Source organism: Annulohypoxylon truncatum (genome assembly GCF_022578515.1).
Source record: "Annulohypoxylon truncatum strain CBS 140777 unplaced genomic scaffold F4807scaffold_30, whole genome shotgun sequence".
Lineage (NCBI taxonomy): Eukaryota > Fungi > Ascomycota > Sordariomycetes > Xylariales > Hypoxylaceae > Annulohypoxylon > Annulohypoxylon truncatum.
Genome location: NW_025953816.1, coordinates 252,537 through 273,850, shown reverse-complemented (window position 1 = coordinate 273,850; position 21,314 = coordinate 252,537). Strand labels below are relative to the sequence as shown.

The 21,314-nt window shown below is 48.3% G+C and overlaps 9 protein-coding genes across 9 annotated transcripts; 3 read left to right on the top strand and 6 right to left on the bottom strand.

Moving 5' to 3' along the window:
• Positions 1 to 191: 191 nt before the first annotated feature.
• On the bottom strand, positions 192 to 563 carry F4807DRAFT_463097 (uncharacterized protein; the record flags this gene model as incomplete). Its single annotated transcript, XM_048001924.1, has 1 exon — positions 192 to 563. One exon carries the CDS (start codon positions 561 to 563, stop codon positions 192 to 194), a length of 372 nt encoding a protein of 123 aa, XP_047851554.1.
• Positions 564 to 1,500: 937 nt separating this feature from the next.
• F4807DRAFT_463096 (WD40 repeat-like protein) lies at positions 1,501 to 3,093 on the bottom strand (the record flags this gene model as incomplete). The annotated part of the gene is made up of 1 exon (XM_048001923.1): positions 1,501 to 3,093. The coding sequence occupies one exon, from the start codon at positions 3,091 to 3,093 to the stop codon at positions 1,501 to 1,503; it is 1,593 nt and encodes a 530-aa protein (XP_047851553.1).
• A 450-nt stretch (positions 3,094 to 3,543) lies between these two features.
• F4807DRAFT_436734 (cornichon protein) lies at positions 3,544 to 5,332 on the bottom strand. Its single transcript, XM_047998988.1, has 4 exons — positions 4,559 to 5,332; positions 4,261 to 4,416; positions 4,119 to 4,185; positions 3,544 to 4,067 (listed from the first exon to the last, which is right to left on the bottom strand). The coding sequence occupies exons 1-4, from the start codon at positions 4,657 to 4,659 to the stop codon at positions 3,975 to 3,977; spliced, it is 417 nt and encodes a 138-aa protein (XP_047851552.1). The 5' UTR covers positions 4,660 to 5,332; the 3' UTR covers positions 3,544 to 3,974.
• F4807DRAFT_436729 (methionine aminopeptidase) lies at positions 5,315 to 7,454 on the bottom strand. The gene is made up of 5 exons (XM_047998987.1): positions 7,069 to 7,454; positions 6,941 to 6,989; positions 6,576 to 6,889; positions 5,970 to 6,516; positions 5,315 to 5,891 (listed from the first exon to the last, which is right to left on the bottom strand). The coding sequence occupies exons 1-5, from the start codon at positions 7,210 to 7,212 to the stop codon at positions 5,776 to 5,778; spliced, it is 1,170 nt and encodes a 389-aa protein (XP_047851551.1). The 5' UTR covers positions 7,213 to 7,454; the 3' UTR covers positions 5,315 to 5,775.
• A 219-nt stretch (positions 7,455 to 7,673) lies between these two features.
• F4807DRAFT_211565 (FAD/NAD(P)-binding domain-containing protein) lies at positions 7,674 to 10,099 on the top strand. The gene is made up of 4 exons (XM_047993941.1): positions 7,674 to 7,894; positions 8,007 to 8,224; positions 8,293 to 8,712; positions 8,768 to 10,099. Exons 1-4 carry the CDS (start codon positions 7,786 to 7,788, stop codon positions 9,527 to 9,529), a joined length of 1,509 nt encoding a protein of 502 aa, XP_047851550.1. The 5' UTR covers positions 7,674 to 7,785; the 3' UTR covers positions 9,530 to 10,099.
• A 64-nt stretch (positions 10,100 to 10,163) lies between these two features.
• F4807DRAFT_211501 (uncharacterized protein) lies at positions 10,164 to 12,351 on the top strand. The gene is made up of 5 exons (XM_047993940.1): positions 10,164 to 10,493; positions 10,546 to 10,591; positions 10,642 to 11,408; positions 11,467 to 12,182; positions 12,232 to 12,351. The coding sequence occupies exons 1-5, from the start codon at positions 10,456 to 10,458 to the stop codon at positions 12,288 to 12,290; spliced, it is 1,626 nt and encodes a 541-aa protein (XP_047851549.1). The 5' UTR covers positions 10,164 to 10,455; the 3' UTR covers positions 12,291 to 12,351.
• Positions 12,352 to 12,412: 61 nt separating this feature from the next.
• On the bottom strand, positions 12,413 to 14,040 carry F4807DRAFT_453103 (permease for cytosine/purines, uracil, thiamine, allantoin-domain-containing protein; the record flags this gene model as incomplete). The annotated part of the gene is made up of 3 exons (XM_048000414.1): positions 12,413 to 13,514; positions 13,609 to 13,776; positions 13,829 to 14,040. 3 exons carry the CDS (start codon positions 14,038 to 14,040, stop codon positions 12,413 to 12,415), a joined length of 1,482 nt encoding a protein of 493 aa, XP_047851548.1.
• A 655-nt stretch (positions 14,041 to 14,695) lies between these two features.
• F4807DRAFT_436711 (uncharacterized protein) lies at positions 14,696 to 18,943 on the bottom strand. Its single transcript, XM_047998986.1, has 5 exons — positions 18,460 to 18,943; positions 17,854 to 18,409; positions 17,409 to 17,799; positions 17,188 to 17,355; positions 14,696 to 17,123 (listed from the first exon to the last, which is right to left on the bottom strand). Exons 1-5 carry the CDS (start codon positions 18,789 to 18,791, stop codon positions 15,025 to 15,027), a joined length of 3,546 nt encoding a protein of 1,181 aa, XP_047851547.1. The 5' UTR covers positions 18,792 to 18,943; the 3' UTR covers positions 14,696 to 15,024.
• A 1,266-nt stretch (positions 18,944 to 20,209) lies between these two features.
• F4807DRAFT_463090 (RTA1-domain-containing protein) lies at positions 20,210 to 21,212 on the top strand (the record flags this gene model as incomplete). Its single annotated transcript, XM_048001922.1, has 3 exons — positions 20,210 to 20,426; positions 20,487 to 20,719; positions 20,784 to 21,212. 3 exons carry the CDS (start codon positions 20,210 to 20,212, stop codon positions 21,210 to 21,212), a joined length of 879 nt encoding a protein of 292 aa, XP_047851546.1.
• Positions 21,213 to 21,314: the final 102 nt, after the last annotated feature.

Genomic DNA, 21,314 nt, shown 5'->3' with positions numbered 1-21,314 from the left:
GTAACTCAAAGCCTGACCATTTCAAAAGAAAATATGCTATTAAGACATCGTCCCTAGATATAGACGCTGCCGAAGACCCAAGATTGGTTTCCACTTGGTTCGATTTACTCGACACAGAAACTCATCACGACAAACCCCCTATCCTCCCAAACCAAAACCTCCCTCCTTCCAACCTTCCCCACGCCGAACCCCTACGTAACCCTCCTCAAAAGCAGCGCATCCGGCGCCGACGCCGAATTCAGCGGTACATTGACCACCGGCACGAGCAGCTGCCCATCCAGCACACTCACCACGTTCCCCGCCGACGCCGACGCCGACGCAACCGGGCGCAGAAACGTAGCCGGCTTCCACAGAGTCGCGGGCTGCAGGACGACCGACGCACCCGTCTCCGGCCGGGGCACGGGCGGTTGGGGCCTGGGCCTGGGCCGCGTCGGCGGCCTCGGGAGCGGGCGGTTCGGCGGCCCCGGCGCGTCGCGGGCGTCGATGAAGAGCGGCGGAGGGGCCGGAGGGGGCACCGTGTAGATGACGCGGCTGACGGGCGGCATGATGACTGTGGTCGACATTGCGATATAATTATACTCGTGTCCTGGCTGATAGGCGAAGTAAGAGTAAGAGTTGCTTTTTTCTCTCTCTCCAAGTTAGATACTAAGTAGTAGATTTGCAAGCTCAGGTGCTTAATGTAGTTGTGATCAAGACTTGGTAGGTAAAGGGCGATGTTGTAGGTAGCGTGAAAAGGGAGGAGATTTCCTGAACTTCGAAAGGAGATATTACGTCGTTAAATGGCTTCGAGAGAGAAGTGAGTTGCTCTCAACTCTTCATTGCGGCCCCAATTATCCACGCTATATCACAGAAGTTACGGACTCGATCAGGACTCAGAATGGTGATCTGGGGTTCCACACAGAGTCCTTCGTCATCGTGGCAGAGATTTGTACGAGTTGAGCCGTCACAGTGAAACTGAGCCGTGAACAGAACCTGCGTCGAGGCATCGGTTTCGTGGTGGGAGCATGAATCACGAAGTTTGCATGTGTAATGTTAGTATGAAGCTTGTGTAGACGTTGTCTTATACCCCTGAATGGTGAAAGCCGAGAGTTGCCAAGTCCAAGTCACTCTAGACTGATTGTACATCCCTGAATGACGGTCTGACGATAGTAACAGCGATCTGAATCCAATTTGAAGACCATCCTTAGATTTCCTGTGTAAAATGCGTACTCGTCGTGACAGGGCTACGGAGCGAGTCTGGATCGAAGTATTTCTTTAGTGCAACGTAATAAAAGAATAATGGATTGAGAAGGGAGAAACGACACGGGGAACTGAAGCAAGATAATGATCCAGGGTTTGAAACCGCCAACGGAGACGTTAGAGGTCAGACGTCTAGGGAATGAAATATCATTAGAAGCCATTTTCTGGTATCGACTATGCTTTTACTCGAATCCGCCGAAAACGCCGTGCCATGATGCCGAATCTATCACGCCAACCTTCTCTTGGCCAAGTTGACCCAACTCAATCCCAGTACCTTATTATCCCATCCATACCCGCAGCAACGACCTTGCTCGTCTCCTGAGGGTGCCATTGCACGCACGTAATAGCCTGGTCGCCGGCCTGCAATTTATGGTACATTTTGCAGGTCTTCCAATCCCAGAAGCAGACGAAACCGCCGCTATCACCGGAGGCGAGGAACTGGCCGTCGGGACTACACGCGACATCAATAGCAGTGCCGGCATTGTTATGTCCGCGGTAGCTCTTCTTGCGGTTCTGGCGGAACTTGTCGTTGGCGCCGTACACAACGATCTGGTTGTCGGATGACTGGTACGCGACGTACTTGCCGGAGGGATGCGCGCACGCCCGCGTCATCGGGTACATGTACGGCTCCGCGATGTACTTGATAGGTACTGGGATATTGTAGTCCCAGGCGCGTAGGGACTTGTCATCGGAAGTAGTCATGAACCGTCGGTTATCGTCTACGAAGGTGATGGTGTTGATGGCGTTAAGGTGGTGATCGTATTCTTGGACGAGCTCCCTTGTTCGCGTGTCGAATTGGACGATCTTCTTATCCGCCATACCGGCAAGGAACTCGTGGGAGTGTTCGGGTGATGGGTTAAATTTGATGACGTGTGGCGTCTTGCCTGTAGTGAACTTGTTGATGCAAGTACCTGTCTCCGTATCCCATAGCTTCATCTGGCGATCATACGACGCAGATAAGAATTGTGTTCCATCGTTGTTGAAACATATATCCGATACGGCCTTGGAATGGCCCAAATAGCTTCGCAGTAATTCCTTCTGGTGATAGACGTCCCAGATTTTGACCGTCGTATCCGCGCCAGATGATAGCAATAGATGTCCCGAGTTCGGGAAGAATCGAAGAGCGGTGACGGCCTTGTTGTCGTGGTTCTTCCATGTGTGTACCAGCTTCTTGGGGATGTAATTTGTGATGCTGCCGGATTCCTTGCCTAGGTCGATATCGAGATCTTGCGGCACATGCATGTATGTCCTTCCCTGGTAATCGTATTCCTGTTCGCCGTGGAAGACCGTCTGCTCGTCCCCTAGTTCCTCTACTTGTTTCCTCCTGGCGATAGCTTCTGCCGGTGCGGAGACGACAGTACCGCTTGCTACCACGTCGTCGTCGTCCTCGTACACGTATTCGACCTCTTCGTCACTTGCCAGTTCTTCATCCTCTCCAACTTCTTCGTATTCATCCTTTTTGTATTTTGCCCAAGGTCCAACATATGCCCCATCACCGTCGGCAATCGTGGCATCACCCTTTTTTTGTCGCAACGCCCTTAGCTTGGCTGCTTCTTCCTTGACCGTAGCACCGGACTGATATTCCCTCTCGGGACCACCCTTACGTTCGATGGCGCGATGTTTGCTTCGAAACGTGTGCTCGCTCAGAAAAGTCTCCTCGGCATGGCCAGTGAGGACATTCTTGCGTTTTAGCGCATTCGTCTCGTCCTTGTAGGGGTTCAGAGGTCCGAGTCTAGGTCGCGCGAGATCCTCACCGGTGTAAGGTACAACGGCATGATTAGGTTCAGCTTGTTCGCGTACTATGAGCGCATCTTGAGGCGCCATATTCGGCGGATACTCCCCAAACCCCTCCATTTTGGATGTATGGTGATTGATGTGCGCCTAGAAATGATGGTTGACGGTTGACGCGTTTGGGACTTGTAGAAATTTTGGGTTGTTTAACCTTAACAGCAGCGGGCCAATCACATCGGTACTAGCGTAGGTAGGTACGGTGCACTAAATCCAAGTCTGAACTTAAAGCATACCACTGTTCGCCTAGTACTTATTGCTACGTAGTACATATGGACGTTTCTTAAATACCTCTTTATTATATATGTACTGCTTAATGCAATGAACAGCCTTTTATTAGAACGCTTCATATTTGATTGGTGCAAAGATTGAATTACTATATGCATAGGTATTGCTCTTCCTTTTTACATTCAATTTTGGAATATGCTTACCTAATGAAGTCAGTTTTCTTGATTACATAATTTAATTGTATGTATTATGTAAACGGCTCATAATATCACTCATCGAAGCTCAAACTTTTGCATATTCAAACTTTGCTCTAATTCATTCATGAATAATCAGGGTATTATTTATAATTTCATTATCTATGGAAATTGGTAGTTTGACGAAAGCGCACATATCATGAATTCCTTGTGCCTGAGCTGTTCCTAAGCTCTCCTTTTCGTCATTCCCATTTTCCATCTCAACAGATTTGCGCAACTTCGATGGAGACACATCCCGTCCTTCATCCGGACTTGCTCCCTCCAAATCCCGTCAACTCGTTCATCAATCCATGTCCAAGCCAATCCACAAGCATTAACACTCGTCCCCAAAGTTGCCTAGACTGAACACTATCCCCACTAGGCACCCGGTGAGACTGAGTAATCGTGGCTCGTGAGGTACATTTCCGTCAGAGCCGTCCCACATCGGTCATGTGTATTATCATGCTCTTCTCAACATGCAATCGCTTACTTCGTCTCGTCCTTGATCAAGGCGACGATCATGCTGTATAGGTAGAAAAAGAACATGACCAGATGGAAGCCAAGCTTGATGAATGATTCCTGTACAATGAGTTAGATTATGTGATTTAGATACCCATCAAATGCGCATACCTTCTTGTGAACATTGAGTTTCCTGAAGATCTCAGTTGCGTCTAGTAAGTGAGTGTTGTCGACAATCCTGTATGCTATGTTAATCTCTTATCCCCACGGAATGTGCGTATGCACTATCTGAAGCGGTTCCGGCGCAACGTACTTCTTGATGTTCCAGGCAAGTAGTGGCAAGTTCAAAATTAGTGCCATCCAGTATCCGTTAATCAGAAACAAGAAGGTCAAGAATCCATGCACGGCAGCTTCGGGGATGATATAGGTGTTGAGACGGTTGCAAAGATCGATAGGGTTGATATAATCACTAAATCGAACAGCTGTTAGTTGAATGATTTCTCTAGAGCAAATAGCATAAACAATGACGTAGATTATTGGTGCCTTCTACGGAGCATAGCTTCGACAAGCAAACCCGTAGCATCTTTTCGACTCGAGTCTGTTGCACATACCATTCTAAATCACTATACATAATCGTAAAGAATACCTGGAGGAAGAGGTTGACGGCATTTATGAGCACGGCGAAGAGGTATAACCACGCCTCGCCCGACATCTTGACGGCTGTGTTGTCGGAGGACTAGCTATTGAGAATATATGATGACACGAGACAATCCGTTGGGATAGCAAGATAATCCCTGGCTACTTGTTTTGATCGGGTACCAGCTGCACGCAAACTTTGTGGCAATGATTGACCGGTCGACGTCGAGCGCGAGCAGAGGAAGTTTGATCGAAAGGACGGAACGGGATGGTTGAAATTAGAAGAATGCGGAGATAAGGCTGCAGGATTGTCTAGCGTGCCTAGGCTGGCGTAGGTGGTGGAAGCCGACGTCTTGCGCTGCGCTACGAAGTACGTAAAACTGTAGTATGTAGAATTTACAGCGAGCGACGCAGGGATAACGCACGACGCACGGGGACGCAAGTAGTAGATACGTGTCGTCGGGATTATAGAGACAGGTAGACGGAAGTTGAGAATCCCCGCGATTAATTAAAGCTGGGGGAGGCAACAAGAACCTATTCGTCAGTTTGTCGGTTGTTTTGGGAAATTTGGGCGGTGGTAATTTTGTGTGGGTGAATGATGAAAGCGGCTCGCGCGAAGGAGAAAAAAAGCTTGCCTTCTTTTGCGAAGGAGGAAATCGGACCTCCAAGCAGAGCTTCTTGCCCAAGTGGTGAAGCTTTCGGCTAAGGTCCACTACGATAGGTATGTACTTGTGGGCGCTTTTTTACATGCAGGGTACATTCTTTAAGGTTCTTTTCATTGAACGGTCCCCCCACATGAGAGCATTAGAGGCTAGAAAATAGAGGGGCAGGGACATCCCAGAAGACCGTTTATTTCCCTAACTTCCCTAATGCGGTAAACCAAAAACAGCTAAGCAGCTAATCCGTAAAGTGGTTGGGACCAGTTGAGTTGATTGATATGTAAAAAGGGGGGAAGTTGGGAAGTCATCAAATACAGAACACATCACCTACTAATGCTAATACTCCACCATACTTATGTTCACCGAATATCATAGTCAATGAATAAAGCCCAGAGTGCTTCATCATGTAAAGCTTATCTTCCGGCCTTATCTCTTCTCTACTACGGATATATTACGCTTAAACCTGATCCAGCAGTACGCATCGCTTGTGTGTAGAATCGAAAGTCTCGTATAAGGCTATCTAGGTTACCCTCTCAGCTACCGTTCGTCCCGTTCTCCACGGCTGGCATTGGTACAGGTCCTCCGGGTGAGGTCTCCGTCCGTGCTGTCAATACCTCCACTCCGGTTTCGGTTACAAGATAGGTATGCTCTGTATTGGTATTCGGTTAGCACGCGTCTTATGCATGCTTTACACAAGGGAAGAGGAAATATGTTAGGGTTAACTCACCAAATTGAGCAGTCCGTTTACCGTCAATCGTGGCACTCGTCCAATTATCAGGCCAGGTAACATCCCGGTATTTCCCCAACGCGATCATAGGTTCGATGGTAAAGGTCATGCCCGGCTTGCACTCTCCTACAGCCTTATTCTTTGCGTAGTGCGGCACGTTAGGCGGGCAGTGGAATAGGCTGTTGACTCCGTGGCCACAGTACGTCCTAATGACGCTGCAGTTCTTGGATTTAGCATGCTTCTCGATGACGTTACCAAACTCTCGTATTAAGGTTCCTGGCTTGATGAGCTTAGCCGCTTCGTTAAGACATTCCCTAGCGGCTTCGACCACTCTAACGGAGTCGGGGTCCGCCTTAGCCTTGTCGCCCACGTAATACGTCTCATTTAGATCCGCGTGATAACCTCCGTGGTAAACCGAGACGTCTAGGTTGATAATATCGCCATCTAACAGTACTCTCTGGTCTGGAATACCGTGACAGATGATCTCGTTGACCGAGGTGCAGAATGACTTAGGGAAATTGTTGTAGTTTAAGGGCGAGGGGTAACACTATGACGGTTAGTTCCCTTGCGGATTTCCTGGGCTGACAGGGACGATGATCAGCTCACCTCTCGTTCTATGGAAGCCTTATGGCAGATTTCGTCCAGGTAATCAGTAGTAACGCCGGGTCTGACTTCCGCTGCCACTATATCTAAAACTTCTCGGCCTAACCGGCACACTTTCCGCATAGCCTCCTGACCCTTAGCATCGAGTATGTCGATCTTATTCCTGTTGATGAACCGTTCGCTCTTAGGGTAACCAGTCTCAGCGTAGTCGGGATGCGGTATCGATTTCGGAACTGGGCGCCTGTCGGATAGGGGGTAGACGGGGCGTACGGAGCCTGTGTATGCGAAGGTGGGAAATGGGTTGAAAACGCCGGTTGCTGGATCAGGTTTAGAGACGACTTTTGGAGTTCGGATACTGTCAAGAATACCGTTCGTGGTCTTGCCTTGTGCGACCTTATGCAATATCTTGTGATCATTCTAGAGCGCAAGCAAAGACACAAGTCAGTAAAACCAGTCTACAACACTAAGGGTGAAGCCATGGCTGAAGCATACGAACCCAGTTCTTCTTAAAGCAATCTTGCGAACAAAAGTTGCTATCCTTGATGCCTATTTTGAGACACGTGGGGCATTGAAGGGCGGAGGCATCGTTCTCACAGTCTTTCCCAAGACACTTCTTCTTGGTTGGCGGTTCGGCAGCCATGATGGAGACGAGGGAGATTGACGGAGGGGTTCGCTGGGTTTTGTTGGACCACCAATGGAAAGAATGTCGGGATGTCGGCTGCGCTATCAAGGAAGATAGAGCAGGAAGAGTTGCTCTATATAAGCATGGAGTAGGGGTAACGTGATTTTGTCAAACTTCTGTAGATTTGTTGGACCAAGTTAAACCATTCTTCGAAGTCGTTCGCCTTGTAGGTCAAAAGAAAGGCGCAAGGCGCAAACCCTTTCATCCCACTTGCACGGCCCCACATAAACTTGCGAACTTTTAAGTGGACCAATTGACAGGGTCCTGGCCTTGCCCGTTCCTTCCCGCCCCGTTCTAGTATTGAATAGGCACCTACCTACATAAACAGGTACCCATACCTAGGTACCTACATGTATGCAAATAAGCATCAGAGGTAAGGTCCGCTTCTACCCGGAAAACATATGATGACTTACAAATTTCAACATCATTGTTCACATGAAAAGATCTTCGGTTACACATAAATAAAAGTAAATCGTCGTTGAAATTCCAGTCTCTCTTCTAATTACAACTCTCCCTAATGGGTGTTTAGAGATGACCGGTCAGAAATATGTAGTAGTCGGCGCAGGCCCTGTTGGGTCGTTGGCTGCGTTGTATGCGGCTAAGAGAGGTCACGATGTGGAAATATACGAGCTTCGAGGTGGTATGTTATGAACCCCGAGGCAAACACGTAGCACCCAGCGTTATTATATTCTAAGCCGGTCAGATTGGTCGGTGAAACATTGCACATGAATTAAATGCTAATAAAAATGCAGATCTACGGGATCCTTCAACGACGCCACTGAACTTCACCAAGTCCATCAATCTTGCACTTTCCGAAAGAGGCATTAATGCGATGCGGCATGCCGACCAACAGGGCCTTCTTGATCATGTAGTCTCAGCTACCATCCCTATGCGGGGGAGAATGATTCATGGGAAGCGCCCATCCGGAGAGCTGTATGAAGAACCTCAAGATTATGACATCCATGGAAGGGTAACGCCACCCTTCTTTCTGCTCTCTCTCGGCTCACCCAGTGATCACTTATTAACTTCATCATGTAGACCATATTCGCCGTCGATAGAGCCGGCCTCAACACGCGGCTGCTAGATATCCTCGGCGCAATGCCCAATGTGAAATTCTTCTTTAATTATAAGCTCACAGGGGCGGATTTCAAACGGCGAAAGGCCTGGTTTGAGGTCCGCAACCAAAACTCACCCTCAGGTCGACCAGAGGAGATCGAAATCTCATTCGATTTTATGATGGGTGCCGATGGGGCTCATTCCGCTGTCAGATATCATTTGATGAAATTCACGAGAATGAATTACCAACAGGAGTACGTCGATACTCTGTGGTGCGAGTTTCAAATCAAGCCAAAAGAGGGGAATGAGTTACATGACCAAAAAAGCAAATTTCGAATATCTCCCAATCACCTTCACATTTGGCCGGGCAAACAGTTCATGTTCATCGCCATACCAAGCGAAGTACGTGATACGTCAAAATGGCTTGCCGACCAGTAGCAGTGCTGACGGAAAATAGGATGGTTCTTTTACCTGCACGCTCTTCTTGCCGGGGGCTGAGTTTGCCAACTTGGAAGCAGACCCTTCAAAGTTACCTACCTTCTTCGATCAACACTTCCCCGGTGTCACCTCACTGATTGAACCGAGCGAACTCATCTCCTCATTCGAGGAAAATCCACATCTTCCCCTGATTAGTATCAAGTGTCAACCTTACCATTACTCTAGCTCTGTCGTCATTTTAGGGGATGCGGCGCATGCTATGGTTCCATTCTACGGGCAAGGTATGAATGCTGGGCTCGAGGATGTCCGTATACTCTTCTCTATCCTGGACAAGCATGCGGCTGCCGAAAACAATAATCCAGACGACCCTGGATCTGATGATGCAGAGTACCAAAGAGGAATGGCCCTTGCAGAATACTCAGCCCTGCGTGTTGCCGACGCTCACGCCATCAACGATCTCGCTTTGCAGAACTATGTTGAAATGCGCGCCTCCGTCTTAAGTCCTACGTATCGCCTTCGCAAGTTCTTGGAAGAGTTTATGTCTGTCCATCTGCCTAGCCTTGGTTGGCAGACTAAGTACTCTCGAGTCAGTTTCGGAAATGAAAGATATTCCGAGGTGGTAGCAAAGAGCAATCACCAAGGCAAAGTCCTTCTGCGCGGGCTTATTGCCATGCTATGCAGCCCGGTCCTTGTAGGGGGTTTGGGTCTGTATCTTACCCAACGTCGTGGTTCTGGTAGCGTGCCTCTCCTCGACGTCATTCGGAACTTGACCCGACGATGAATTTGAATTGACGACCCCAGGGTTACAGCGCCCAATGCAACAGCTATCAATTCAATATTTGGTATATGTATGCCTACTAAGTATCCGAGACCGTGCTTCACAATGGCTCGCTTATCCCCTACTAGATTACAACGGTACCTGTACCTATTGATTTTTATGTCTAGTAAGATAATACTTATCGACCACAGCCACAAATTGTAATATGAATGGAAAGACGCCAACCTCCACGTACCGAAAAATACAGAAGGCAAATGTCTCCTGGCGACTCGTCATCAAGAGAAAAAGAGCGAAGTATTGAATGATATTCCGCGGAGTAGAATGTACTCCCCTAAATTTGATCATGAACAGTGGTTAGGGGTTTCTATAAGGTCGTAGAGATGAATCATATCATTAATATTCTAAGCCTGAAGTTTCCAAATTCCGAGTATCTCGGGTGAGGTTGAATTTCTATCAAAATGGCCATCTCACACCCCTCTAGGGGTTCATCTCATGCTGATGCGGTCATTAAGTGGGGGCAGCGGCATGAGCGGAGATAGGAGGTTAGAGCGGACTTTACTCGATCAAGCGGCATTTTCAAGTCCTTATTAAATACCTACGTAAACACAATCATCTTGCCTTTCCGCGCTGTTTCCTTCACGTATTAAGGAAATTGGGAAAAGCAAACGCATCCGTTCTAAGAAGCTTTCAGCTAGAAGTAGTCGCACAACAGTCTCAGCAGAATTAATAATGTCCAATCTAATGACCGATATTAAAAGGCCCTAGTATGAGTCATCAAATCAGTAATAAGAAAGTAACATAACACAGAACTGCTGAGACACCCATTACAATAAACAACTGTCCGCAAGTCCGCTCTTCGTACGTCCTATGGAAGGGTCACTTTGAACTTGGATCAATCTACAAGGTAATAGTAGCATTTATCCCAAAGGATGGATCGAAGAGCTCGATTCGCCTGCGTTGCATGTCGGTGAGGTACCTCTTTAGTTCTATTCTAGGGGCAGCTGACTTATAGTTCATAGGAGACTCAAGCGAAAATGCCCGAAAGAGTTACCGTCTTGCTCCCTAGTAAGCATCATTCAGGGCTAAGGATGTGCGAAAACTGACGCATTTCGTAGTGTCTTCGTCTCGAGAAGCGGTGCGAGTACCCACCACGAGCTCGGAATGCGCCCACGAATAAAACTGGGGAATCAACTACTAGCTCCCAAAGCCCAAATAGTGAAATCGGCTTGCGAGTGACGAATAATGGCTCAGCAAACTTACATTTGAACCATGAACAAGAACCCCTGTTGAGGAATAGGAGTATCGATGACTTTCCGGCAATGTTCTTCCTAGATTCCGAGGTTTGCTTGAAGCCTTTATCATCAGAGCTCAATCAAGCAATGCCTTCTGCAGCTCCATCGTATAGCCTTTCCCCAGAAGCACTCGCAGTCTACAACAGGTATTTCTCCACACTTCACCACTGGCTACCCATCTTGAGCATGAAAATCGCTCGACGACACATAAGCGAGTATGGGCCAGCTCCATACTCCCCTTCTCAACTCCTTTTTCTCTGTATGAAGTTGGTATCGGAGCCTCCGTCGTCTGATATATCTCCGAGAGATAGTACGACTTACGCAAGAACCCTGGAGACCTTGTTAAAAGTCGAGAACTCATGTCTCCCCTGTCTTCAACTCCTCCAATCTATCATCTTAATTGCTGTTTATGAGATTAGCCATGCTATCTACCCAGCAGCGTACTTACGCGTTGGTTATGCATCAAGACTCTGTATCATGATGGGATTCCATGACCGCAAGAACGCCAACCAGCTATTCAAAGACGCGGTGGGGTGGACGGGGCGAGAGGAAGAGCGGCGTGCGTGGTGGGCAGTGTTCTGTCTCGATAGGTACCTACGCCATACTTTCCACCACCAGTATATCAACAATTTACTTACCCCCAAGTAGAATCATGAATCAAGGTACTAACGGGATGCCTTTATCAACCCCCGAACCCAGCCCTGGGGAATTGCTGCCATGTCCGGAAGAATCTTGGAACGAAGGCGGAATCGGCTTCAACGAACCTCTATTCGCAGCATCATTCTCTAATAATACTAGTTTAGGATCATTCGCAAATGTATGTCAAGCAGCGCACATTCTCGGCCGTGTCTTGCATCATCGCGATCATCTTCATGATAGCGACGTAGTCCTTGGCTTTCGGCTATCGGAAGCAAAACAACTCCATCACATTTTGACGTCGCTATCCTCTCATCTTAGTGAGATACATAGAGAATCATCCTCGCCCGGGGGATCTATACTAGTTGCGATAGCCATATGTTTCTCTGCCCGTCTGATCCTTTATGAGATATACGCCTGCAATGAGAGATACTCGACCGACCACGGCAGATCTTCCGAAGAAGCGGACATGCAGCGAAATTCGATGGGTGGCATTTTAGAGGTTGCAGAGAGTGTCTGGCAACTTTCTCGCCGGATTCTGAGTTCGGCTGACGAGGACAGCGGAGATGGACTCAGCAGGTATAACCCTCTCATGTGTCATTGCCTATATACTGTAGCAAGCGAGTGCGAGTGGTTCATGCGCGAACAAGAGGATTCAAGCGCAAGAATATGGTTGCGAGATATCGTAACACTGCTTCAGATAATTGGGAAACGATGGCGCGTCGCAGGTCAGTTCAATACGCTCATACACATAACTTCATGTCTAACAGGGAACAGGTGTCTATTTATCCGAGATCTACAAGTGGCCTGGGTATAACAGCTTGGTCAAATCATAGAAGACATAGTGTAGATAGGTACATATTCCGAGGCTTTTTGACCATTATATCTTAGTAGATGTAACATCGTGATGTTACCTCGGCAACTATTATAACCCACATTCCTTTCCCGAATCGCATTCTCAAAGACGACCCCTGATCTTGATCTCCAACGACCGTACGGGAACATAGGCCAAGAACGCAACAACAACTGCGAATTCAAATCCCAAATCGCCAGTCTTCTCCGCGATGGGTCCAGTGTACCAATCTGCCTGCATCGAAGGAATAATAAATGCCCAAGCAATCAGAACAGACGCCAAGGCACTCAACCCCGTTGGCAAAGCTCGACCATCATTCCAAATCTTCGGGTCAAGGCTACTAGGGTCACCTTTCCGGAACCACAAATACTCAGTCAAGAAGCAGGTGACCGATGCGCCGGCATAGTACCCAATGATACTAAGGAACGCCACCACAGACGTGACGAACGATCGCGAAGCAGGTATCGCAACCGCAACAATAACCGCCGTCGCCACGACCGACAGCACGATCCGCGGCACCCTACGCAGCACCGGAAGCACTGCCGTAAGATTAAAAGACACACTATAAACATCCCTTCCACAAGTACCCAGCACGGAAAGACCCAGCACGACCAAGACAAACCTTCCAAAATCGCCCAACCGCGCGACCAGGATCGTCCCGATCACGGCCCCGATCCCGCCGCCCTCGTACGCAGCCGCCCAAGCCGGGGTCGCGAAGACGGCGCCGCCGATCGCGGCGCCCAGGACCATGAGCAGCGAGAAGGGCAGCGCGACGCCGAAGAGGCAGTACAGCGCGAGCCGCGGGCGCGGCGCCGACGGCGGCATGTAGCACGCGTAGTCGCCGGCGACGTTGCTCCAGGTGACCATGTTGCCCGCGGCGAAGGCGACGATGCCGAGGTACTCCTGCGCGCTGGGGGGGCGCGGCAGGGGCGTCTGGTGCCGCAGCTGGTCGCCCGCGGCGCCGACGAGGATGATGATGGCGATTAGCGTTGGGATCCACGCCCATCGCGTGAACAGGTGCAGACCGCGGTACCCCGCGAAGCCGATGGCGAGGGAGAGGACCATGATGATGGCGATTGCGCCCTCGACGGGGAGGGTTCCCGGACGCACGGCGGCGAGGCATTGGGCGCCGTTTATGCTGCCGGTTACGGCGAAGCCGCCGACGGTTAGGGTTACGATTATGGAGGTTAGGACGTTGCAGTATTTACTGGTTTGTTGGTTAGTCGGCGAGTCTCGAGATAATGCCCAAGTAGGCAGCTAGGTACTAGATTGGTAGAGGTTGTAGGTTTATGTGTGCTTACCCGAAACAATAACGCGATTGGATCATTTGTCGCATCCCTGTTAACGGCGCGATCGTGATGATGTACGCGGCCGGCGCGGCGAACAGGAACTGTAGGAAGACGATCATCAACGCCGCGTCTCTTAGCGATATACCGAAGCCGAGTGTTGTTGCGGAGCCAATTCCGATTCTATAAGTGGTTAGATATCTTAGTTTAAAAGTCATTGCCATGGCACGCTTACGGCAACAAGCTCGTCATAGAGGTCGCGAAGACGGTTAACACATTGACATATCGGGTATCAGTCCTCTTCTCAACCGGCACCGGCTCTGCGCCGCGTAGTTCGACTCCATGATCGGAGAACGTCGCCCAGAAAGATGATCGTGGAGCTTGGAATTGGTCCTCGGTCTCACCCACTTCACTCGTCGCCCCCGATGGCGATTCCTTAGTTCCCATCTCGACGTCGTGCACCGCGCCGGGTGCCTTGGCCGATTCCTCATTTTCGGCCGTGTAATTAGCCATATTTTTATGTGGTTCCATTCGGCGCGCAGCGTCAATCCGTTTTGGCTCCCGGTGCTATGTGGGCCACGATCCTCCGGCTTATGAACACATGAAAGTTCTGGAAGCGCTAGATGAATGAGGGATGATTCTATGGCTATCGAGGCTATTTAGCTACCTTAGTTTCAGTTGAATCCAATGCTGCCGTGGCGGCATCCATTTTCGGGACGTAGGGTAGTATTGCACAGGGTATCATGCATATTATTGGTGGTAGAGTACCAACATGCTTCCGCCCCTAGTGAGTCCGTGCTGGAAATCGCCCCTAAGCAGGTGTGATTGGCGCCCTGTTATCAACCTTACAGCATATTCTTTAGCGGTTCCCAGCTGACGTGATACGAGAATGGCAGTATTGGCCTGTGAATGTGTGAACCGAGACCCTGGCTGCCGGCGGCAGGCAGCTTTGGAACCCGACAGCCTAGACCTTGGAGACAAAGTGACCTGTCAACAATTTGTCGTAGAGATATTACGTATGCGGAGAAGTACGTGAGGAAAGCTTAGTACTATGTGATAATAATCACATTAAATTTTCTTCGCTTAGGGGTAAATAGGGGTTCCTAGTAGACGAGCGATGATCGACCCTTTAACCGACTAAAGTCTCTAGGCTTTAGCACCATATTGCAGTAACAAGCTATTAGATACCTAATAGTTTAGTAGACCTTTGATTGGAACACCCCTTCCCCATCGGGTTACCTTCCTAGACTTATATAAGTGTATTCTATCTACCTATACTACCTACTAGGTAAGCTTGACAGAACCCAATCGTCCCCAGTGGTATATAATTCAAATAATATTTCATACCCGAAATCGTTATGCTCCGGCTTGTATATACATAAAGCGATAATAATGCACAAGTGGTTATCGAAGGCTCTAAGAGAGCTAGGCCTACAGCCATGGTAGCCAACCTTTAGAGTCGTTCTTAAAAGCGAGCGGCTGTAGTGTTTCTACGTCGTAACCTTTATCTAAGAACAGTTTCATGAGCCTATTCCAGGATTCATCCATTATCCTGCGTACCCGTTGCCCGCCAGCGTCGGCCAACATGCAAGCCACCTGGTAGGAATCCGATACATTTCTTGTATGGTTTCCGTAGAGGTAGATCTCAATTCTTGTCGTCGGTAAGACGTTGCAACAAAGTCTGTCTAGAGGCGTCATCCCGTCAGAATCCTTGTAGTTCACTTCGGCCCCATAGAAAAGTAACGATGGGACGATTTCCGGTGGACTCAAGTGTAGCGCGGTGCATTTTAGCCGATGCGTCTCTGACGAATGATGAATGGTCATCGGTGCATTCGGGTCCTGGCCAAGCTCGAGGAAACGTACGACGAAGTCAATACACTTATTTCTAATATCGCCTTGCCTAGACATGGTTAAATAACATATGACTTTATGAAACGCGGATTCGTCATATTGGATTTTATAACCATTATCCATTATGAGTCTGGCCAGCTCCTCTCCACCTTCGAAGTTGAGGTATTGGCTGGAAACGTGGTGGTCGGTACCTATCCGGAAGAGACCAAGACAGAGCGAAATCAACGACTTTTGGTTACTGGCATCGCATTTCTTCAAAAAAGACGGATCTCTCTGGAAGGATTCTCGAAAATAGAGAAGTAACGTCGCAAATGCGGCAAACTCGATGGAGCTCTGTATCCAGGCACCAGAGACATGACCGATCCGGCTGTATTTTTTAGGGGGAATGCTGTCGAGGAAAGTCCTCATGCTGCGGCCGGTAGATTCCTCTGATAGTTTTCCATACGAAATGATTTGGGTTACATCCTCTTCGTCTATTCCTTTCTCATCTGAATCGTCTCCGTCCTTGTTTTTCCTGTTGGGACTGTCGAAGATTTTATCAAGTAAATGCCATTTCACCAGAAAAGAATACCCGTTCTCAAAAGTAAGCTTTGCTTCCGTGTCAAGGACTAGAGCGTTGAATTTCGGTTGGCTCACAAATTCTTGAACAGTCTGATGCAGGAGTTCGACGAATTTTCCTCGAATTTCGATGAGCCCTTGAGAATGGATCTTGATCTGCTTTGCAGCGTACTCTTCGTGTTCTACTTCCCCTAACAACCACAATTTCTCTACCCTCGACAGCGCTTCATGCCAAGACGTAAATCGAGAGCATTCAACTGCGTCAATGAAATCAGGCCCTTCTAAAGGATAGTAGGAACGGGTAGCAATTTCCAACATGGCGTAAAGAGTCCACCGTGATGATACCGGCGTCCTTTGAACGATCTCTACGTAATATTCATCGAGTTCCGCTGGTAGCGATTGAAGTAAGCGCTCCAGGTCTGCCTCGCTCAACCCTGCATTGGCAGCACGGGCAAGGTCGCCGGCTACTAGCTTAACCCAGAGGAAAACCCCTTTCGACCGATCGACAACTTGTGGAACCAATACCTCTATAGGAATAGAAATATCAGAAGAGAGATTATCATCCATTACACCCAGACAATAGCGGCGTATGTCGTCTTTGGTGAAGTCTTGGATCGTAATGCTCGCATAGTCTTTGAAGCGAGTAGTGAAGGCGTCCCATGGTCGGCTTGAAAAGCACACCTTAAGACGTGTCATAGACGTCTTCTCTTGCTTCACAAGACTTTCGATGAAGCTGGCGATGAATTCAGGACGTCCGTGGTATTCGTCTAACGCATCCAGAAAAAGGAAGATGTCTAGTTCAAACTGTTGCTGCTTCAAGACCATAGTGAAGGCTTTCTCCAGCATTGCCCTAGACCAATTATGAGCGGCCACTTTGACTCTCCCATATTTATCACGTTTAACGGGGAGAAGTGGGGATAGTATCGAGCCGACATTCTGGTTCTGCTCTAGAAATTGACTCAGGATACTTCGTAATAGGCCATCGAATGATTTTTGTACTGCCGAGCCGCGGTGGTGAAAGAAGAATCCGGCATAAACCTCGTCGTGCGAGTTCTGGACGTCGTGAAGGAGCTCGCGAGTGCGTTCATCTTGGAAAATGTATTTCATAAGAGTGGATTTTCCTGGTGTATGAGTGGTTAGCGAGAACTTCGAAGTGTCTGAGGAAATGAGTTTCCAGGTGCTTACCTGATCCAGGGCTGCCGTTAATCCAGAAGGCACCCTGTCCATACTGTAGCCAATGAAGAAATCCACACTCTGAATGGTTAAATATCCAATCAAATGTATCACGGAAGTGTGTTTGAATACCCTGGATTCGATCATCCCGCGAAGTTACTTTGAGAGAGTCGAGTAGTACTGTCATCCAGTTAGAAAAATACGCCATAACTCAAGTGGTGTTTCATGCTTACTATCCACGATCTGTTCCAGACTTAGCTGGGGCTTTTCTTGACTGGTATGAGACTTTCCCACACGAGCGGGCTTAAGTCCTAGTGATGTCTTCATGTATCGGCCTTTGCCTTGGCCATTCGACTTAATATCGTCGCAGGTCAGACTAGGTGAGCGGCTTTCGTCAATCTCGTCAGAATCATAGTTGGTCGGGTCAATACAACAAATGTGAGAAAGCTTCTTGACAATGACTCCATAGTCTTCATGGCCCCAGTTAAATTTGACGATGTTGGAATGGTTTTCGTTGAGGGGAAATGTCTGGCTTTCGTTTATTTCGAGCAAACCTCGAGTGGCCGATTGGGGTGTGACGAGAACAACTTCAGGGCCAGATACGATTTCCCCATCATCATTTTGCTGTTGAACATAAGTATGCGATATGTTTGGCGTGTTTCGAATGGGTCTACTCACAATCAAGGTTGGAGATGTGCAGGTTTCGTACCCCCAGAACATGTTCATCTTCCTCAGGTATGAGATGCCATTGAATTGTGACTCTAAACCCTTCAACCAAGGAGAATGAGGTGAGAGGTCTTCCACCAGCATCTCATTAGGATTACCCTCAGCGATAGAGAGAAATGATGACTGTTCCATGCCAAAGTTTGGCACCCCGAAGAAAATACCCCCAGCAATTTGTATCGCGCTATCATCATAGCCACTATTCGCGAGGGCTACAATAGCACGCTTAAGGACGAGCCCACCCAGGCTATGTGCTAGGAACACTAAAGGTTTTGCGCTCAATGCAGTCCATCCGTTAGATGCTAGCTGATTGATTAATTGCGAGGCTAGATCGGTGATATTCTGGAATGATTTGCTCTTAGGCAACGTTGTCTCGTATCCATAGATGATAGGCCTGAGCTGAGGAAGATCAAGGGGCAACGCATCTCTAATCCACATGAACGTCTTGTCACCTTTCTTTGGTTGCCATGAGCCAAAAGGATGGCTTGAAAGCCCTGAGAGGGCGATGCAACTACACGGGTTATCATTAATGTCAATTGGGTTCGAAGTTGGTGGACTTGCTCAAAACAATGGTCTGAAGTAGGCTCACGAAGCGGCGTCAAACCACGAAAATGGGTGTCTAATATTAAAGGCTCTTCGAGCCCATTCACTCTGATTTGCCACTCGTCTTTGCTCGGGTCCCCCTGAAGAAGCGCGGGTGGCGGATTGAACATGAGAGTAGCTGTCTTGGTTGGTCGCCAGGGACTGAGACTCGTTGCCAACGAGTATATATGAATGCTATCGACAGGTATACTGCCAAGACCTATGCTGAGATATACAAGTGCTTGAGATTTGTTGGCATCGCCGGGTAGTTGTCGTAGCCTGAATACCTTGGGCTTCCGATTGGAGTCCATGGTCTATTGGGTCGTCGGTCGTTCTCATATCTAAAAATGGTAGATAAGACATCATGAACCCATACGAGACTCGTAGCTTTGGATCGTGAAAATCATCAGTCGTGAACTTTGACCTTAATCATCGTAGGCAAACATGAGGCTTGATAAGGCACACCACGCTGAATCCGTCCAGTTCAAGGCAAGCTGACGCGCACATGACCTTCAGACTGGTAGATGACCGGCCGTCCAATCAGATCATTTTGGTGACGGTGACGTAGGTGGGGGCATGTCTTGGTTTTTTCAGCTTCACGATAATGCTTGGCAATTCGAGCGTCTTTAATTTGCCCTCCTCCCCCGTCTCCACAAACTTCTCCCACCCTTCAACATTGCGGAAGCTTCAGTGAGAAAGTCATAAAATATGACTTGACGAGACTTTGCAACCCTTTCTACATATGACGGATGGACGAATTGTGTGAATAACCTCCGAGAATCCTCGAATTACTGGACAAGAAACGATTCGCGCCTTGCACTCACACTATCGCTGAGATATGGAAACACCCAAATGCCACTATTATTCGAAAGTATTTAAACCTCTCAGGAACACCGCATCATGTTCATGCATCGCGACATTCTGAGTAGATTGTCGCCTCTCCTGGGGTCCGCAGTTTAGGAGCGGGTAAACCTGCCAGAATTATCACCGCTATTAGTTTTAAATTTTTGAGCGAAGTAGATGATACTTTATCTCGTTGCTTCTACGGATGGGCTTCAATTTCGATGGACTTTAAGAACTACACCCGCATCGGCGAATGAAGATCCCTTGACCTATAACAGCGATTCAATACCAATTGACGATTACTTGATAAGCCTAGATTTGATTGAGTGAATCGTCAACTGTCGCTCTAGCGATAGTAGGGATATGACGGGCGGGGCAAGAGTCCGGTAGGTTCACGATACCACTGTGGGGTGTAATCCGAGTTTAAGGGCGAGTAAGTGAACACTAATAATCATGCCGACGGCATGTTTTCGCCAACCTAAAAGCCGGCATTTCGCTGCCACAGAGTAGATCCCAAGGGTTGTCCAATCCTGCGGTGGCTGTGTCGTTTATCCGATTCGTGTATTAGAAGATGCTAATAATCCCAATAATAACACTGCGCGCCGCAAGAGCTGAATACCTAGGGCTGAACTGAATGGGGCGTGGTAAGGGTCCGAGAGACTAGATAGGTGCCTAGGTGCGCCTCGGACTCTGTCTCCACCTGCAGTTAGCCCCCCTACCCAATTTCACATTAATATCAAGATTCACTCTTGAACGTATTATATAAAATGTATTGTCTTCGTTCTTGTTAATGTCTTTTTCGTGTTCTTTATTTAAGCTTATTAGCAAGTAAACTTTACGCATTTCGAAACGTCTCCCCCTTAAACACCACCTACCAAGCTTCATCATGGTTGGCGTCGACTTCTTGCCAGAGGCCATAAGGAACCCAAACAACTGCCAAAAGGACCCCATTCCAGGCTTCGAATACCAATATGGCTACAGGCCAAGTTTAGCCGCTGGCATTGTCTTCTGCGCTCTGTTCGGATTTGCTTTCTCTGGACATTTCCTACAAACAATCCGACTAAGACGATGGACATCCGGTCTCCTTGCCATAGGTGCTCTAAGTATGTATACCACCTACTGTAAGACTAGGTATTCAACTAGTATGACTGACACGTATTTAGCTGAGCTCATCGGCTGGATTGGACGAACTTGGTCTGCCGAGTGCCCGTACAATCGGAATGCCTTTCTCATACAAATCACGACGCTCATAATAGGACCTGTCTTTTTTACAGCTGCGCTATACGTACTTCTAGGGATGTTTATTGGGGCTTTGGGACGAGAATATAGTATCCTTTCGGCCAGGATGTACACGATTGTGTTCGTGACATGCGACACAATTTCATTAGTTATTCAAGTGAGTTCCCTCTTATCCCTTTGACCTTATTCGAGAATTTCCTAACCCATTACTAAATAATTAGGCTGTTGGCGGTGCAATGGCTTCGATGGCCTCGAGCAACGGAGACGACCCCAAGCTTGGGACTAATATAATGGTGGCCGGTGTTCTATTCCAGCTCCTAGCCATGATCATTTTTACCCTTTTTACTCTCGACTTTCTCCAAAGATCCTCCAAGTTCGGCATACCACAAGAGTACAACAAAATCGTCATCGCCTTATTTATCTCGCTAGCTGCGATCTTCGCTCGCAGCATTTTTCGGACAGTGGAGCTTATCGAGGGCTGGACTGGGTATCTTATGATGCATGAAACATATTTCATTGCCTTAGACGGAGCCTTGATGGTCTTGGCCGTTGTTATATTCTTGCCTTTTGATCCGGCTCGGACGATCTCCAAGGCTTATCGCCCATCGAAGGAGCCTGGTGAAATAAGCGAGTTTAGCGCGGGTGTTTAGGTCATCATTAGGGGCGTGTCCAGTGAAGGGAATGATTTCTTGGTCTTGTCTGACGTGCAGCGACGGAGGAGGCCGCGGTTGTCATGGCGTTCGGAGTAGGAA

Excerpts from the sequence above, each read along its gene's own strand:
- F4807DRAFT_436734 (XM_047998988.1), bottom strand. The coding sequence starts at position 4,659 with ATGTCGGGCGAGGCGTGGTTATACCTCTTCGCCGTGCTCATAAATGCC. Across the intron at positions 4,417-4,558 it reads ATGTATAGTGATTTAGAATG|TGATTATATCAACCCTATCG; the intron begins GTATGTGCAACA and ends TGTTCGATTTAG. Across the intron at positions 4,068-4,118 it reads AACTCAATGTTCACAAGAAG|GAATCATTCATCAAGCTTGG; the intron begins GTATGCGCATTT and ends CTCATTGTACAG.
- F4807DRAFT_436729 (XM_047998987.1), bottom strand. The coding sequence starts at position 7,212 with ATGGCTGCCGAACCGCCAACCAAGAAGAAGTGTCTTGGGAAAGACTGT. Across the intron at positions 6,990-7,068 it reads ATTGCTTTAAGAAGAACTGG|AATGATCACAAGATATTGCA; the intron begins GTTCGTATGCTT and ends CTTGCGCTCTAG. Across the intron at positions 6,890-6,940 it reads ACAAGGCAAGACCACGAACG|CAACCGGCGTTTTCAACCCA; the intron begins GTATTCTTGACA and ends AACCTGATCCAG.
- F4807DRAFT_211565 (XM_047993941.1), top strand. The coding sequence starts at position 7,786 with ATGACCGGTCAGAAATATGTAGTAGTCGGCGCAGGCCCTGTTGGGTCG. Across the intron at positions 7,895-8,006 it reads AATATACGAGCTTCGAGGTG|ATCTACGGGATCCTTCAACG; the intron begins GTATGTTATGAA and ends ATAAAAATGCAG. Across the intron at positions 8,713-8,767 it reads TCATCGCCATACCAAGCGAA|GATGGTTCTTTTACCTGCAC; the intron begins GTACGTGATACG and ends GACGGAAAATAG.
- F4807DRAFT_211501 (XM_047993940.1), top strand. The coding sequence starts at position 10,456 with ATGGATCGAAGAGCTCGATTCGCCTGCGTTGCATGTCG. Across the intron at positions 10,494-10,545 it reads TTCGCCTGCGTTGCATGTCG|GAGACTCAAGCGAAAATGCC; the intron begins GTGAGGTACCTC and ends TATAGTTCATAG. Across the intron at positions 10,592-10,641 it reads AGTTACCGTCTTGCTCCCTA|TGTCTTCGTCTCGAGAAGCG; the intron begins GTAAGCATCATT and ends CGCATTTCGTAG.
- F4807DRAFT_436711 (XM_047998986.1), bottom strand. The coding sequence starts at position 18,791 with ATGGACTCCAATCGGAAGCCCAAGGTATTCAGGCTACGACAACTACCC. Across the intron at positions 17,356-17,408 it reads TCTGGAACAGATCGTGGATA|TACTACTCGACTCTCTCAAA; the intron begins GTAAGCATGAAA and ends ACTGGATGACAG. Across the intron at positions 17,124-17,187 it reads TAACGGCAGCCCTGGATCAG|GAAAATCCACTCTTATGAAA; the intron begins GTAAGCACCTGG and ends CTCATACACCAG.